Source organism: Pinus tabuliformis, chromosome 4_1 (genome assembly GCF_031772625.1).
Source record: "Pinus tabuliformis cultivar Carrire ecotype Pingquan chromosome 4_1, CPIR1, whole genome shotgun sequence".
In the NCBI taxonomy this organism is placed as follows: domain Eukaryota; kingdom Viridiplantae; phylum Streptophyta; class Pinopsida; order Pinales; family Pinaceae; genus Pinus; species Pinus tabuliformis.
The window spans coordinates 786952861-786971128 of record NC_142303.1 but is presented as its reverse complement, the minus strand read 5'-3'; the positions used below and the strand labels follow the sequence as shown (position 1 = coordinate 786971128).

The 18268-nt window shown below is 39.5% G+C and overlaps 1 protein-coding gene across 5 annotated transcripts in view; it reads left to right on the top strand.

Annotated features, from left to right (window-relative positions):
- Window positions 1-18268, top strand: part of LOC149178551 (nucleotidyltransferase) — a 141129-nt gene that overhangs the window by 29250 nt on the left and 93611 nt on the right. For 3 of the 5 annotated variants that reach the window (XM_089420376.1, XM_089420379.1, XM_089420378.1), the window contains exon 3: window positions 851-901. The exons of 1 other annotated variant lie outside the window; for it this stretch is intronic. In XM_089420376.1, coding sequence (XP_089276502.1) covers window positions 851-901 — 51 coding nt within the window. Of the gene's footprint in view, window positions 1-447; window positions 467-850; window positions 902-18268 lie in introns of those variants that run through there. One more of the 5 variants, XM_089420380.1, reaches the window with a different exon arrangement.

The window sequence follows — 18268 nt, the reverse complement described above, 5'->3', positions numbered from 1 at the left end:
CATATTCAACCAAATGCTGCAATGTGAATATTTAATATGTCTAATTGCTTTAATGAGTGCTTGCTATCAAATATAAGTGTTTATAATATATGTATAAAGGGGCAAAGGCATTTTTAAGGGCACGACTTAAACAACATGCCAAATTTGTTGTATGAGACACCCCTTACGTAGATGCACCCAACTTACCCTCCTGGGTTTTGACTTTGAGCTTGTCGTCCTCTATTTTAGCAACTCATATGAAAAACACATATTTTCTGATTGTTAATATCAATATTTTTAATTGAGTCAAAATTTAGTAATCTACATATAAAAGAATAAGGCTGATTTTTGGTGAGCATCTATTTACCCACTTCACCTCACCTATCTTTATTGCAGGCTTGCCTAATCGGACTGAAATAATTTTTTCATGTGGGTCTGCGTGGCATGAGTCCATATGCCCCCCCCGGTGATTTGAGGGGCCTGCTAGGTTTGTGCTCCATGGAACTTAAAAGAAAGAAAGTTAGCAGATGCCAGAAGGATGATCAAACAACCTTGGACATATAATAACATGTACAATGTGTAATAAAATCATGTTTTTGACACTGATCCATCCAAATTCTCATGTGTGCTACATGCATGTGAATGCTTGCTTTTAATGTCCCTTGAGACCTAACTGGTCTGTAGGACCTTTACTTGTAGAATCAAAATCGATTATCAAATCTTATCATAATGCAATTTGAGATCTAGGTTATTTGGTTCAACTGTCTCAGTTATAAAATTTCCTAATTCGTTTTGGTTTCCATAGGATAAAATATTCTGGACAGAATTGTAATTGCAATTCTTTTTGTATTTAATTGTATTGGTTGTGTAGGTTGGACAATCCAGGAGATGTTGTGGTTTTACTGCTTCAATGGCTTGTGAGGTACATATTGTGCAGGTCCTTTCTTCCCATGATCTACACAATTTTTTTTCCAAGGAGAATCTTGTGGGATCCTTCCTTCTCTGAATGTCCAGATAAATGGCAGCTCAACTGCCAGCCATAATATCGACTGGCAACCTTGAGGGACTGGACCAGATTTGAACCCCGTGATCTTCTGTTGGCAATGTGCCGTGGGTGGATGGTTTGACTGGTTGAGCTAACCATTGGGGCTATATCCTTGTAATAATAATAATCATCTAATTTTAGGCTCACTGCCAAGCAAGACACCAAATGTGTGTATGAGAGCCCCTTGTTTGTGTGACAAGGGACCCATCTCCGTGCAGTGATTTGACTGCAGGTTTACATACTCTTCCCCCCTCTGGGTTTGAACCTGTGATCTCTTAGGAGGAAGCACATGTTCTTAGCCATTGGGACCACTCAAGATGTACATATCATTTTCAGTTTGTATGTTCATCAACTAGCCCGATCTTTTCTTGTTATGGGCTTGGAAGGCATAAAAGATACAAATGTCAATATGAGGATGAACAAATGACCTTAAACATGTGATATCATTTCATACACTATTGTGTCATATTGGCAAGCATATATTCAAACCCTGGTTCTATTAAGTACTTAGAGGGTTCAAAAACACACATGCAAACCTGTCACTGCTTAAAAGATTTAGGGTTGATATGGACCTATGCTAGGTTATCTATTTTCACTTCATCCCTTTTCCTTTTCACATTAGACATCTGACATCAATTTTGTAAGTTTTAGTTTAGTAGCGTCACACATCTTTACTGAAATATGTTACATGGCTGATCTCTTTCACCTGAGCTACTGCATGTTGCTTCTCTTGGCACAAATTTTTGACATGGACCCATCTTGGTGCACGTTTTTCTATATGTATATGTTCTATCAGGTATTGTCCCATCTATTGGCATCTGAAATTGGGAGGTCTTTCTTTCTATCCTTGACCCTGTTATCCTGTCCCCCCCATCTTTCTGTCTCCCAACCATACTGAAACATTTCTAACAACCATTTAGTAGTAAGCGTTGAACGCCACCTGTCAAGCTATTTTCTTTTCTTATTGGCTACTTACATTTCCTGAACTGTTTGAATAATCTAATTCTTTACCTGTCTCATGTTTGTAGCTGCTACTCAAAATATAAGGACTAATGTCAAATTGTATTACTCTTGTGTAGAATTGCCTTCTGTCATGAAACAATTTTTAAAATGAGAAATTGGAGATGAAAATATGCATGTGCTTTTTTGCATGTGCTTTCTTGTCACATCAGCTTCACAGGCTGTGCAGGGACATGTCCACTTGAAGAAGAATAAACTTTTGAAGGAAAAATATTATGTACGTGGAATATTTGACTTTTTCATAAATATAAGAAACATTTCTTTAGAAATATTTGTCCAGCAAAGGGACAAAGAATTTTCAAAGTAAAAACATTGTTAAACAATTCATGTTTTCCTAAAACATCAAAAGCATCCCTATACAAATCTTTGATCAGCAAAAGGGATCTTTTATTGCACATTTCCCTTTTTTAGGAATCTGAAATATATAGCGTTTCTGTTTTATAAACTATGCCCGGTGTTGCAGGAACTGTGGCATCCCCCTTCCCTGCCTCCGACCCTGGAATCACACTCCAAGCAGGCTCCCAAAATCCTTTGGGCATGCTTTCTACCAATTTGGGAGTGTGGTGCTTCCAAGGACACTCCCAGAGCTAAGGAGCGCGCTTTCATTGTCAAAATTAACTCATTAGAGGAAGAGCAGGGAAGTCAAGGGGTGGATAAGGTAAAAGGTAAAGGGGTGTGGTCTAAGCAAAAGGAGTGTAGGCTAAAGCAAGGAGAAAGTGAACACTTAGGAACAAACAAAGAAGAAAGCAGTAAGAACACATACAGCCACACAACCACTCCGCTTTTGTGGTCGTCGAAGCTTTATGTAAGTGAGCTCATGAACATGAAAAGAAGAATTGAGGCACCCCCCCTTCCCTGCCTCTGACCCTGGAATCACACTCCAAGTACGCTCCCAAAATCCTTTGGGCATGCTTTCTGCTAATTTGGGAGTGTGGTGCTTCCAAGGACACTCACAGAGCTAAGGAGCGTGCTTTCATTGTCAAAATCAACTCATTAGAGGAAGAGCAGGGAAGTCAAGGGGTGGATAAGGTAAAAGGTAAAGGGGTGTGGTCTAAGCAAAAGGAGTGTAGGCTAAAGCAAGGAGAAAGTGAACACTTAGGAGCAAACAAAGAAGAAAGCAGTAAGAACACATACAGCCCCACAACCACTCCGCTTTTGTGGTCGTCGAAGCTTTATGTAAGCGAGCTCACGAACATGAAAAGAAGAATTGAGCTTATTGAATCAAAGGAACAACATGAAGATTCAAAGATAAAAGAAATGTTAGTAGTCAGTCAGAAACTTGAAAGGGAAAACAAGGTTCTCAAAGAGCAGATAATAAATTTGCAAAACAATATGGAAAGAGGGCAACAACAGTTGATCGCTTTGAGACAGGAACTAGAGCAAACTAAGGTAGTTGAAAAAAAGGGCTCGGAGGCAGGGAACATTGGCAGCACAAAACAGATAGAAGAGTTTCAATCAGCTTTGTCAAGCATGGAGTTCAGAGAAAGCAAACTAAGACAACAAATGGAAGAGACTAAATCTTGGGCGCAAGTGGTAACAGAACCATCAACTGAGCGAAAGGAAATCATGGAGAAGCAAAACAAGAGGCAAGTAAGAGAAGAAAAAGACAGGCAAGTCAAGGTTACAAATGTAATTATCAAAGGTTTGAAGGACTTTGGAGAGAAAGAGAGGACAAATATGTTAGTCAGGGACTTTCTCAAGGAAGAGTTGGAATGGTCAGGCTATATTCAACATGCAAACAGGATTGGTAGGAAAATAGAAAATGGAAGTCGCAGACATGTGAGAGTTATTTTGAGAAGTATAAAGGATAAAATGGCTATACTAAAGAATAGGGGTATGCTTAGAGGTTCTTGTTGGAAATACTGAGAGTGGGGTGAATCAATATTTCTTTTCAATTGTTATTTTTACTAGTTAGATTCTTCACAATTTAATCAAAGAAATGTATAATAATATTAAGTATAGAAAAGATTGAATACAATAAATGATGAATGTTTGCCAAGCACCAACTTGAACTTGATGAGGTTTTGACCTCTAGGGCTTCGACCCTATCTTATCCAAGGCTCCAACCTAGCTTTTAGGAGCACCAACTCCAAGGACACCAATCCTATTGTCTTGTCTTCTTTTCATTGAAAATGCAAAATGTACTTACTTGACTACCATCAATAAGATCACCTTACTATGTTGTCGATTTCAATCTTCAATGTTGTTAAATTATGGTATGTTCTGTGTTTAAAGCAATTTACTTGTCTTTCTTTTTATTATCCACAGATTAGCAATCACATGTACATTAAGTAAAGTGCAGATAGAACATTTAAAGGATCAACAAAAAACAAGCCAAGACAAGAGACACAAGATGTGGCGGCTAGCTAGGGACAAACCCCAATATGGGGAAACCCTTTGATCAAATCTTCTTTTATCTTCAATAATTCAGCAGAGAGAAATAGTACAAAAGTCTGATTTATATCAGCAGCATCAACGACATCAGCCCTAAACTTGGGTAGTCAATATCTATCAAACCGGAGGTCGGATCACCTTGATTCTTTCACCAAAAAATGCGGCCTTCCAAAGAGAGTTAGCTTCACCTACTGCGTAGTCCAGAGAGAGAGAGAATGCTGGTCAAAGTTCCGATCTGCAGTTGCAGCCCTAAAATCTGCGTCCCTTTTCCACATGCGTGAGAGATAGTCTTTTCTGCGCAGGAGAGAGAGAGAGATGTGATGAGAAGTGAGTGTGCAAATGAGGAGAATGCTCCTTGTATTTATATGCAAAACGTTGATGATGAATAGATGCGTCTGTTGGGCTTCTGAGCCTACATAAGTTGCTGGCTGACTTTGACAATTAGTCCATAATCTAAATAAATTCATATCTCCATAAATACTTATCGGAATCGGATGATCTTTAGATCAATCCTACACCTCTTGACGAGAGGAATCCAAGAAAAATATAATCAGCCATGAATAAGGTGACCCACATGAAGTTTGGCCCTAGTTGCCAATTTTAACACTCCCTCTCAACTAGGGAGAACTTCATCTGCAATCTATCGGACTGTCACTGCTGTCCATCCATCAAATGCACTGTCCGGTATGGCTTGACCCTTCTTGCTCTGCTCTGCTCTGCTTTGCTTTGCTTGGTTCTGCTCTACTTGCTCGAATTATGAAGAAGAAGAAATGATCGAGGATGTATCATACCATCCTCCACTGACCCAAAGTCAGTCTCAGAGTGTGTACCACTCTCACTGGTCCCAAACTAGTATCATTGATCCCAGATCAATGAAGATCATCCTAGCATAGGGAGTACGGTAGATACAAAGATGCGTCCATCGGTACTACTATGGTCCCTTTCCTCATTTCCCTGCTCATTGATCAGATGAGAGGTAGTTCCCATGAGTCCCAGACTGCATGGGTAGGATGCCTCGACAGGAGAACCAATCATCCTGTCCATAGGAGAGCGAATCGTCTTGTCCACAGGAGAGCGAATCATCCTGTCCAGTGGATGCCACGGAGAACTAATCATCCTGGCCTACAGGAGAACGAATCATCCTGTTCCACAATTGCCATGGAGAACACATCATCCAGGCCCATAGGAGAACTAATCATCCTGTTCCATAGTCGCCACGGGGTGTCACAGGGGATGATTGAACCTTTTACCCTGTACAAAGTGTACCATCAGGGGATGGTGAGTCACCCTGTGGTCATATGTCGCTCCAAGAAGTACCTCGTGCCCCCCTTGAGCTCCCAAAGCTCAGTACATCACACTTGACCCTCATCAGAGGGTCTCTGAACGACACCAAGTCGGTCTTGGAAAGTCAGGAATTTGATCTTTCCTAGGGGCTTTGTTAGAATGTCGGTGACCTATTCATTTGTACCGATATGTTGGAGCCTTATTGCTCCTCTCTGCACCATATCTCGAATATGGTGGTACCTGATATCGATATGCTTGGAGCGATCATGAAATACAAGATTTTTTGATAAACGGATTCTGCTCTGGTTGTCACATAGAATCATGGTGGTATCCAATGTAAGTCAAAACAGCTCACTGAAGAGCTTTCGCAACCAGACTGCCTCACAGTAGGCCATGCTAGCAGCAATGTATTCTGCCTTGGTGTTGCTCAGAGCCATCGACTTCTGCTTCCTACTTATCCAGGATATCGAGGCAGATCCCAAAGAAAAACAACACCCGGATGTGCTCTTTCGATCCTCCACACTGCCTACCCAATCAACATCAATATACCCAAGTAGTCTCACATTTTCGACAGTGTATCTTAATCCATGAGTGATTGTGCGACGAAGATATCTCAGCGGATTCTTGGCACCAATCCAATGTGAGTGACGAGGCTCAACCATATCTTGGCTCAAAGTGTTGACTGCAAAGCATATATCTGGACGGGAGTTCACCAAGAACATCAATGCTCCGACGAGCTGTTGATACTTGGTAGCATTTCGTAAAACGGGTTCGACAGCACGACCACTTAACTTCTTAAAGTTAAGCTTCATCGGGGTAGTTACGGTCTTGCAGTCCACCATGCTGAATCTTTCCAGTATCTTCACCACATACTTTCCTTGAGATAGGAAAATCTCCCTTGGTTTCTGCCAGACTTCAAGTCCTAGGAAATAGTGCATAAGTCCTAGATCTTTCATCTCGAATTCAGAAGCTAGCTCCCTCTTACATTTGTGAATGAGAGGGTCTGCACTTGTTAGGAAGAGGTCGTTAACATAAAGCACTAGTATGAGAGGCTGGTCATCTATAACCTTAAAGTAAAGGTTAGGGTCGGCTTCACTCCTAGTGAATCTTAGCTTCATCAAGTAGCTATCGATCCTCTAATACCATGCTCGGGGTGCTTGCTTTAGCCCATAGAGGGCCTTCTTCAACCTGCACACATGAGATTCTTGATCATAAATGTCAAATCCTTCGGGTTGCTCAACATAGACCTCCTCTTTGATCGAACCATGTAAGAATGTAGTCTTGACATCCATCTGATGTAGGTTCCATCCTTGCGAAGCAGCAAGGGCTATGATCGAGCGGGTAATGGTATATTGGGCAACAAGTGCAAATATCTCATCATAGTCTACACCTTCCTTTTGGGAGAAGCCTCGAGCGACAAAACAAGCCTTATACTTTTCCGTACTTCCATCAGCTGCATGCTTGATCTTATAAAGCCATTTAGAAGTGACAACAGTCTTGTCCTGGGGTCTGGGGACCACATCCTAGACATCGTTTTTCATAATAGACTCATATTCTTCGGTCATAACATCCTTCCATACTTGATGCTTGACGACATCTGTGAATGATGAAGGTTCATTTTGGATGATTGTGCTCATGATAGTCAGGTATCCCTGATACCTGTTCGGCTTCTTACTTTCACGGAAGGTTCCACGGGGAGCTGTGTGTCCTTCAGCATCATCAAGTGTCCCCCTAAGCCATGAAGGCCTCTTCCTTGAAGAGGAAGGCTCAGGTGGTGGAGGATCAATAGGATCCATAGGTTCTTCCACATCGGGCATTGTCTCATCTTCCTTTTCCTTCGGTTCCCTGGTGTCAGCTTCTTTAGATCCCCTTAAAGTAGGAAGATTGTCTACTTTGCTAAGAGCCATATCTTCGTCAAAGGTGACATCATGACTAATCTCGACTTCCCTTTGACCAGCTACATAGATTCTATAGCCCTTAGTATTTTCGCTATAGCCCACGAAGATTCCTTTCTTTCTAGATGCACCCAATTTATTCCTTTTCTCTTTCGGCACATGAAAATATACAGGGCTTCCAAAAATTCTAAAATGAGATACGTCAGGTTTCTTACCGGTGAACATTTCTTCAGGAGTTTTGGAACCCAATGCTTGATGAGGGCATCGATTTTGTACATATACGGCGGTGTTCGCAGCTTCGGCCCATAGAAACTTCAGAAGTCTTTGATCATCGAGCATAGCACAAAGTCCAAACAACTTCCATAATCATACGGTTCTTCCTTTCCGCCACACCATTATGCTCAGGAGTATAGGGTGTAGTGGTCTCCCTCTTAATGCCAGCCTCTTTGCAAAAGTCAAGAAACTCATTGGATTCATATTCAGTCCCATTGTCAGTGCTTAGGATCTTGATCTTCTTTTCGGTTTGATTCTCGATCAAGGCTTTGAAGTGTCGAAACCAGGAGAACACTTCATCCTTCTTTTTCAAGAAATATATCCAAGTCTTGCGAGAATAATCATCTGTAAAAGTGAGGTAATATAAATATCCTCCCAAGGAGTTCACAGGCATCATACCAGATATGTCTGAGTGAACTAACTGCAATATATCGGAGGTCTTGCTTTGGCTTGAGGGGAATGGTCCCCTTTTTAGCTTTCCTTCGGCACATCCTGGACATACTCCTTGCTCTAATTTGAACTCGGGCATCCCGGTCACCATTTTTCTTACATCGGGTAGAGCTTTATAATGAAGGTGAGAAAACCTTTGATGCCATAGTTCGGATTGAAGAGATGTGTCACAAGTCATGACACCCAGTGGACTTCCTCCAACCTGATATAATGAATCAACTCGAAACCCAAGAGTAAAAGCATCTTTATAGTCCTTTTTCCATAGATGTACCTTGCCATTGCTGAAAGCCACCTTGTAGCCTTTGTCTTCTATTGCCGAAATGGACACCAGGTTCTTTTTGAGATCAGGTACATATAAATACATCTTGTAAGTGGATGGTATTACCTTGATTCATTTGAAGAGTGACATTTCCTACGCCTTTCACGAGATATTTTGAATTGTCTCCAAGAACAATTTCCAGGTTGGTTTCTTTCTCTACTAGATTATAGAGAGCTTCTTTGTAACCAGTGAAGTGCCTTGAGGCACCACCATCAATAAGCCAATTTCCCAGCGAGTCCGGGGGAGCGGTGGTAGAAGAGCAGTTAGTAGATAATACTCATCTTGCTTATTGTCAACAGTGTTAGATTCATACCTGAAATTTCTTGCCTTCTTGAATGGCTGTCCTCTTCCTTGATTTCCAACACTCCTTTTACCTCGGCCATTTGACCTGCCATTTCTTTGATTGCCTTGAGAGGGATTTTGATCATCATCCCGGTGTGAGTTCCTTTTATCAGGACACTCCCTTGCATAATGACCTGGTTTATTGCAATGGTAACATCGTCCTTTTCCACCCTTTGGTCTAGTCTTCCTTTTGGATTTAGCCTCAGAATTGTTTCTTCTTTTAGCATGAGAAGAAAAGGCAGCGGGATGACCTTTAAGTGTGGGCATTTCCTGTTCTTCCATTCTTGCTTCTTCTTGAATGCATCTAGCCATTAATTCCTCAAATCCAGGAATTACATTATTGTTGAGGAGAGTAGTCCTGAATATATACCATTCAGATGGTAGTCCTCCAAGAGTTGTGAGTGCCATTTCCCTGTCAGGAATTACTTCCCCAATAGATAGGAGATCGTTCTTGATCTCGGTGATCCTTAAGAAATATGCTTGCATATTTTCATCTTTGCCCTTCTTAATTTCCTTCAGCTTATTTCTAAGAAACAGAACTTGATTTGCATCATTAACTTTAAATAAACTCACTAGTCTATCGTAGATTTCCTTGGAGGTGTTTAGCTCAGAAACATAGGCCACCAAGTGCTTGTCGATAGAGTTCCGGATGATCTTCTTTGCTTTGACTTCTCCCTTGGTCCATTTGTTCCTGGCAGCAGTGGATGCATTTGATGGAGGCTCGACAACTTCGCCTCTCACATGGTCCAGCACTTCTTGTTCTTCTAATGTTAGATCGAGAGACATCTTCCATCCGTGGTAGTCAGACTTCTCACGGAGTTTGTCTTCAGCAGGGAAGTGTGTTGAGGACCCCATAGTTCTTTTTAGATAGCCTTGTCTTCGGTGATTGCTCTTGCTCTGGCTCTTGCTTGGGATTTGTCTTCACCTCAGCTCTGATACCATGTTAAATTATGGTATGTTCTATGCTTAGAGCAGTTTACTTATCTTTCTTTTTATTATCCACAATTAGCAATCACATTTACATTAAGTAAAGTGCAGATAGAACATTTAAATGATCAACAGAAAACAAGACAAGACAAGAGGCACAAGATGTGGCGGCTAGCTAGGGACAAAACCCATTATGGGGAAACCCTCTGATCAAATCTTCTTTTATCTTCAATAATTCAGAAGAGAGAAATAATACAAAAGTCTGATTTATATCAGCAGCATCAGTGGCCTCAACCCTAAACTAGGGCAGTCAATATCTGTCAAACCGGAGGTCGGATCACCTTGATTCCTTCACCAAAAAATGCGGCCTTCCAAAGAGAGTCAGCTTCACCTACTACGCAGTCCAGAGAGAGAACGCTGGTCAACGCTGGTCAAAGTTCCTATCTGCAGTTGCAGCCCTAAAATCTGCGTCCCTTTTCCACACGTGTGAGAGATAGAGTCTTTTCTGCGCAGGAGAGAGAAGAGACTCTTTTCTGCGCAGGAGAGAGAGAGATGTGATGAGAAGTAAGTGTGCAAATGAGGAGAATGCTCCTTGTATTTATATGCAAAACGTTGATGATGAATAGATGCGTTTGTTGGGCTTCTGAGCTTACATAAGTTGCTGGCCGACTTTGACAATTAGTCCATAGTCTAAATAAATTCATATCTCCATAAATACTTATCGGAATCGGATGATCTTTAGATCAATCCTACACCTCTCGACGAGAGGAATCCAAGAAAAATATAATCAGTCATGAATAAGGTGACCCACCTGAAGTTTGGCCCTAGTTGCCAATTTTAACAAATGTCAACTTCATTTGTCCACTTGCTTTACTTCACTTAATCCATCACTACTTGTGACACTGCTTGCTGCTTACTGAGGTGGAGGAATCTGCTATTGTCTAAAGTTTGATGCCAGAAATCAAGGTCTCCAATGCATGCCACAGTTCTGGTCCTCAAAACATTTTATAGTTCGAACTTCAACACTGCCCAGTCCAAGAGGATATACTAGCACCCACAGTCGAAGACACACTGCTGCCCGGTTCACAAAGGATATGATAGACTGCACTTGTCTGAGAACACTCCACAGTCTGAACTGTCAATTGCCATAGTCTCAAACTTTGAGAGCATCCTGTCTGAAAGCACCACTGCCTAGTTCACAATGCAACAGTTGATACACTGCCCAATCCGAGATTCTTTTATACAGTCATCGTATAGAAAGAGATGCCCAATCTGAGGTATAAAGCCACAGACCCGAGGTACAGGCCATGCCACCAATCCTTGAGATCACTGTAATGATCCTGCAATGAGACACAGTCATAGTTCTGAAGTTCTTTGCAATGAGGCAGTCACAGGTCCGAAAAGGGAATTCTGTTGCTGCCTGCGGTGAGAATTACTGTGGTTGAGTGCAAGAAATCTGAGCTTTTATAGAAGGTTTGAGCCATAAAAAAAACTGCACCTGATTCGAGTTATGCGTTGCTAAGTGTGGCTGCCTGTACGAGCTCCTACAGCCTTGTCTACTTCAGATATCAAGTAAACTCGTCCTTTTTCTAACCCAATCACAAATCTTCCTTAGCTTCTGAGTCTCATGCCCTTTATTCCTCCAAGTTCACAACGTTGTGAACTGTAGTTATCTTTCACTGTATTTTTCACCGAATTCTTGATGAGAAAAGTGATGTTTGAGCACCCGTATATATAGTGATTTTGGTGCCAGTGCAATAAGACATGACTCCTATAGGCAGGCCAATATGAAAGGCTAAATACAGGTCGGCTCCATAAATAAATAATTCTATTTTATCTTAAAAAATCGATTTCTCTCTAACCACTAGGAGTTTGGAGGTGTGTGAGGGCTTGTTGGAAAGGGGAAACAATCCTCTTTCAGATGGTCTATAGTTCATTTTGAGAGGATGCCTTCAAGGTGTCCAAATTTAAATGTTTGTTGACTGTGCATGAATTTTTGTGCAGACAGTCCTCATCATAGTGTGTCTTATCATCATGACTCCAAGTTTTCCATGTGATCCTTGGTGACTTCTAGCCATGACATCATATGTCATCAAATCAATCTCCATCAAGAGAGTTATATTTCATCAATGACAATTATTGACCAATAGTCTCCCCCTTTGTCATTGATGGAAATATCTGGACATCCTCTCCCCCTTTGACATCAATGGCAAATGGGGTGGCCAAGTACTCCCCCTATCAAACTGATTTCTTTGTCATGCTGCTCCCCTTGACATGCTGCCCTACTCTTGTGAAGATGATTATTTAATGTGATGCAAGAGCAATAACCCCCATCTTTTGGCGAAGGTGTTCAAATGCTTCTTGTGGAAGAGGCTTTGTGAAGATATCTGCAATTTGTTCTTTTGTATTGATGTACTCCAACTTGATGTTTTGTTCAATGACCTGTTCACGGAGAAAGTGATATTTGATTGGAATATGTTTGGTCTTTGAGTGCATGACTGGATTCTTTGAGAGTCTGATGGCACTAATATTGTCACAATAGATGGTGATTGACTGTTTAGTTTCTATGTTGACATCCTTCAAAGCTTCCTTCATCCATAGTATCTGTGTACAACAATCTCCAACAACTATTTATTCGGCTTCAACTGTGGAAAGAGATTTAGATGATTGCTTTTCGCTCAGCTAAGATACTAGACAATTTCCCATGAAGCATGCATTTCCGCTAGTACTTTTTCGATCATTCATGCTTCCAACCCAATCAACATTGGTGTAAGCTATCACTGTAAGAGTTGTGCTCTTGGGATACCAAAGACCAAAGTCAGGAGTTCCTTTCAAGTATCTGAGAATTCTTTTCACAACGAACAAATGAGATTGCTTAGGAGTTGATTGAAATCTTCCCACCATTCCTACTGATTGCATAATGTCGGGTCTTGTAGTAGTTAAGTATGGGAGAGCTCCAATTATTGACCTGTAAAGAGTTGCATCTATGGAGGGGGATTCATCATCTTTGCTCAATTTGCAGCCTGTGGTCATTAGTGTGCTCATAGGTGCACATTCTTCCATCCCACATCTTTTAAGCATGTCTTTAAGATATTTTTCTTGAGATATGAACATTCCTGCTGTGGTTTGAGATACTTGTAGTCCAAAGAAGTAAGATTCCTGCTGTGGTTTGACATATTTTGAGCAAACTCATGGCTCATCTCATCATCATTGCTAGCAAAAATCAGATCTTCAACATATACAATAGTGACTAGTAATTTATCCTTGTCCATCTTCATGTAGAGATTACTTCCTGCCACCCCCTTTTTGAAGCCTTGTTGTTGTAAATAGTGATCAAATCTTGCGTACCAAGCTCTAGGAGCTTGTTAATGCCTTTTTCAACTTACATACAAAGTCTTTTCCTTCTGTTAGATCAAACCCTTCTGGTTGCTCCATGTAGACTTCTTCCTTAAGTTCCCCATTCAGAAATGCTGATTTTGCGTCCATTTGATAGATTTTGAATTCTTTTGAGCAATCAAATGCCAAAAACATCCTTATAGCTTCCATACGAGCTCAAGGTGCAAATGTTTCTTCAAATCCGATTCCTTCAATTTGTGAATAACCTTTACAAACAAGCCTTGTCTTATTTCTGATGATTTGTCCATCTTCATTCATTTTGTTTTTGAATACCCAGTTGGTTCTAATTATATTTTTATCTTTTGGACAAGGTACCAGCGCCCATGTCTGATTCTTCTCGGTTTGAGACATTTCTTCTTCCATGGCTTCCACCCAATGAGGATCCTTGCTTGAGTAAAATTTTATGGTTCTATCATAGATAAGAGAGCAACATCATCTTTCCTTGGTGTACTTGTCATCCTTCTTCGAGTTTGTATTCCCTCATCTACATTGCCAATAATTTGCTCTTCCAGATGTTTTTGAAGGAATTTCACTTTTGAAGGAGTTTGAGATGGTTCTTTTTGTTTTTCTTGATATTTTTTCTCTTTTGTCGATTCTTCTTCTTCGAATTCTTCAAGGATAGGATCTTCTTCATGGACTTCAATTTCTTTTTTTGGAAGGGTTTCGTCATTTTTTACATCAACGCTTTCTACTACTATTCGTAGTCGATTATTGTAGCATTTGTAAGCTTTGCTTCTTGTAGAATATCCAAGGAGTATTCCTTCATCGACCTGAGAGTCAAATTTTCCTAGTGAGTCATCATTGATCTTCATAAAACATTTGCTTCCAAAGATTCTAAAGCACTTTACCGAAGTAGGTCTCCCGTTCCATAGTTCGTATGTTGTCTTGTCGTTATTTGGTCTTAGTTGACTTCGATTCAAGGTATAAACTGCTGCCCCGATGCTTCTTTCCAAAACTTGGGCTGCAAATCAGCGGTTAGTAGAATTGTTCTTGCCATCTCTTGGACAGTCCAATTTTTTTTCTGCTACATTTTGTTTGGGAGTTCTAGCAATAGAGAGATCTCTTTTGATTCCATGCACTTTACAAAATTCATCAAATTCTTTTGAAATAAATTCTCCTCCTCTATCTGTTCTAAGGCATTTGATCTTTAATTCTTTTTCATTTTCTGCTAGAGCTTTAAAATTTTTGAAACATTCAAAAGCTTCGGATTTGAATTTTATAAAGTATATCCACATCATTCTAGTACAGTCATCAACAAATAAAGCAAAATACCTTTCGCCTTGTAGAGCTGGAGTTCTGGTTGGTCAACATAAATCTGCATGTATGATCTCCAAAGGTTTTGATTGAATCTGATTCTTGTTTGTTTTCCATGTTGACATGGTCCACAAACAACTTGATTAGGCTTGATGATTTTTTACTGCATTTGTTTTGTTGATATTTATCAGGTTATGAAAGCTTATATGTCCCAATTGTTTGTGCCATAGCCAACTTTCATCTGCTCGACTTACATAACATTTATTTTCTTGAATTTTGTTCAAAATGTATACATTATCTGGTGTTCTTATTCCTTTAGCTATAAGTTCACCTGAGGAGGAGCTCCTTATCTCACAATCTTTCTTACTATAGACAACCTTGTGTCCTTGATCACAAAGTTGGCTCACACTCAAAAGATTGTGTTTGAGTCCTTCCACCAACAATGCATTTTGGGCTTTTCCTTTTCCATTGATGAGAGCAACAATTCCTTTTCCAGCTATCTTGGCAGATCCACTTCCAAAAGACACATTTCCATCTTTCTTGATTAAGGAGGTAAATTTCTTTCAGTCACCTGACATGTGTCTTGAACATCCACTGTCTATGAACCATTGATTTTCATCACTATGAGCACATAGGGCTAGGCCACATTTATCAATAGTGGGTTCATCCTTTTGTAGATCTTCCCTTTTGAATGGACAATTTTGTTCATCATGACCATAATCATTACATAATGAGCAACTTGGATCATACTTAGCCAAAGGATCAAAAGAGTTGTAAGTCTTGATTTGTCCTTGTTCTTTGAGGCCAAGTGGCTTGCTTTGTTGATTCTTATTTCTTGAAGCATTGTCCTTACGAGCCTTGCAATACTTGGCTTGATGACGAAAGCTTTTACAATAAAAACAATAACCAAGAAAGATTGTTTGGTACTTGTTAGAATAGCCTTGACTTGAGGTAGTATTCTTCCTTGGAGTTGTCCTTCCTTCATTCCTTGGATTGATAAAGGTGAACTTTTGTACTTGGTGAGATGACTTCTCTTCTTTTGGATGACTAGAAAGAATATCAACATAAGTTCTTTGGATTTCCTTATTCACATTCTCATTTGTACTTGATGATTCTCCTTTGAAGCCAATCCTAGATTTGTCATATTGAGGTCTTTGAACATTAAGGATGTTATCAAGTGTTTGAGAGCTTTGCCAACTCTTTTTAACTTGATCCAATTCTTTTCTTAGCGAAACAATTTCAGTTTCACGTTTTTCGCAAATCTCTTCTTTCTCTTTTAGTCTATTGTTCAAGAAATTTTCCCTGCTTTTTGCTTCCTCCTTTTCTACTTTGAGAGAAATAATCTTCTTTCGTAATTTCTCATTTTCTTCAATGGCACTCATTAGTAACTCATCCACATTTCCTTCGCCTTCTTGTTCAGAGTCATCATGATATTTTTAGTTGATTTCTTCTTAGTGATCACGAATTCATCTTCATCAGAATCATCTTGTTTGGAGAAGAAATTCTTCTTGTTAAAACTTTTCTTTTTGAACATTCCCTTTTTATGTTTCTCCTCATCATCACTATCATATTTATGAGGACATTTTGCAGCATTGTGACCTATCCTTCCACATTTAAACAAATGAGAGGATACTTACCTTTTAGCTTGGATCCTTTTCTTAGCTTTCGTACAAAATGTGCAAGTTCAAATTCAGTATCGGAGTCATCACTGCTGGTATTCTAATTCTTCCCCTTCTTTTTTGATTTTGAAGCTTTGAATGTTGCTTCCTTGGAATTTGGGATCCCTTTTCTCATTTCATAAGCAATGAGAATTCCATGAAGTTATCCATTTTTAAAGTATCCAAATCCTTAATTTCTTCTATGGCACTTAACTTGGAGTCAAATCTATCCGAGAGAGATCTTTCTTCAATATTTTCTTCTAAGCCTTTAAGTGAGTTGATGACTTCAGTGACTTGGGGAAAGAATGATGCAATTGTTAAAATTTGGGTACCAGAGGACAAGTGGTTCCCTAAGGCTTTGATCTTTGGCCTAGGGAAAAGTGTCCAAATTTATTTTTTACTTTTCTCCTAAAGTGACTTTATAAGTGGTAAAGTCAATTTAATTTAAAAGTGACTTTATAAGTGGTAAAGTTACATTCTAATTTAAAGGTGACTTTATTAAAGTGAATGAAGAATTAGAAAGTGAAAAAGTGACTATGGAAATAAAAGGCTAAGTGGGTCTTTATTTAAGTGGGTGAGTTAATAAATAGAAAGTGAGAATTAAATGCACATTTATTCTCATCCCTGGATCTAAATGAATCCCAGCCATTAGATCTTAGGGTAACCCAAAAGGTCATTTAGAGAATAAAAGGAGAAGAGAAGAGGAAAAGATCAATTCATTCTTTTATGAGCATTTGAGAGAAAGGAAAGAGAGAGCAAGGAGAAAATTTCTGAGCAGTGAGGAAGTGAAGGAGAATAGCAAGAAGACATTTCAGCAAATCTGGGCAGCAACATTTATTGGCACGCATCCCAAGGAAAACCCATACAGCAGGAGAAGTGCACAGAAATCGAGGAAGAGGGACAAGTTCTGGGCACATTTTTTGAGGCTAGCTGTACAACATTTAATGTTGTTTTATTGCTGTAAAAATTTACGTTTTTGCTGTTTGCTGATCGGCACGATTTTCGAGGTGGAGTTCAAGCACGAAAATCGAGATAAGTTGTAATTTGTGGTTGCTGGAATTTTTACTGTGTATTTCAGTTTCTCTGTAAAAGCATTTTCAGAAATAAAGAAGAGCTCTCAAACTGGTTTTCCCCAAGAGTTGTAGGGGGTTTTTCTAGGGTCACATTGACAAAAAATCACTGTGTTATTTTCTATGTGGCTGTCATAATTTTGCTGTGTTTTGTTTCTGCAATTTCAGCAGTTGTGAAATCTCTAAATTTGTGTTTTCCGAAAAATATTATGATTTCCAAATTTTAGAATTTTTATCATGCTTGAATTTAAAACTAAATGGATGGAGTGATAAGGAAAACTGATAACCGGAGTGGGGGTTGAAATTTCTTCAGCAATATTTTCTTCATCATCCATTTTAAGACTCTCAAATTGCCTCCTATGAGTTTGGAGCTTTGCCTTCTTAACTTTGGATTCCTTGTCATATAAAGCAATGAGCTTGTCCCACATTTGTTTTGCAGAATGAAAACCCATGACTTCTGTGAATTCAGAGTTAGTGATTCCACTAGTTATGGAATTTAATGCTTTGGCATTTGCAATGTAAGATTTCCTTCCATCTTGATCAGTCAGAAGAGTGGGAGGAGCTTTATATTCATCCAAAACAGATTACCATACTTCAGGTCCAAGGGACATTAAATAGTAGGACACCCTTTTCTTCCAAAAACCAAAGTTTGTACCATCAAACAAGGGAATCTTTCTTGTCATTTCTTGATTCTTCATTGTGATGTGTGAATCCTTCTTCTAGTTGTTAGGCTGATAATGAAGACGCTGGCTCTGATACCAATTGTTGGAAATACTGAGAGGGGGGTGAATCAATATTTATTTTCAATTGTTATTTTTACCGGTTAGATTTTTCACAATTTAATCAGAGAAATGTATAATAATGATTTTATTAAGTATAAAAAAGATTGAATACAATAAATGATGAATGTTTGCCAAGCACCAACTTGGACTTGATGAGGTTCTGACCTCTAGGGCTTTGAC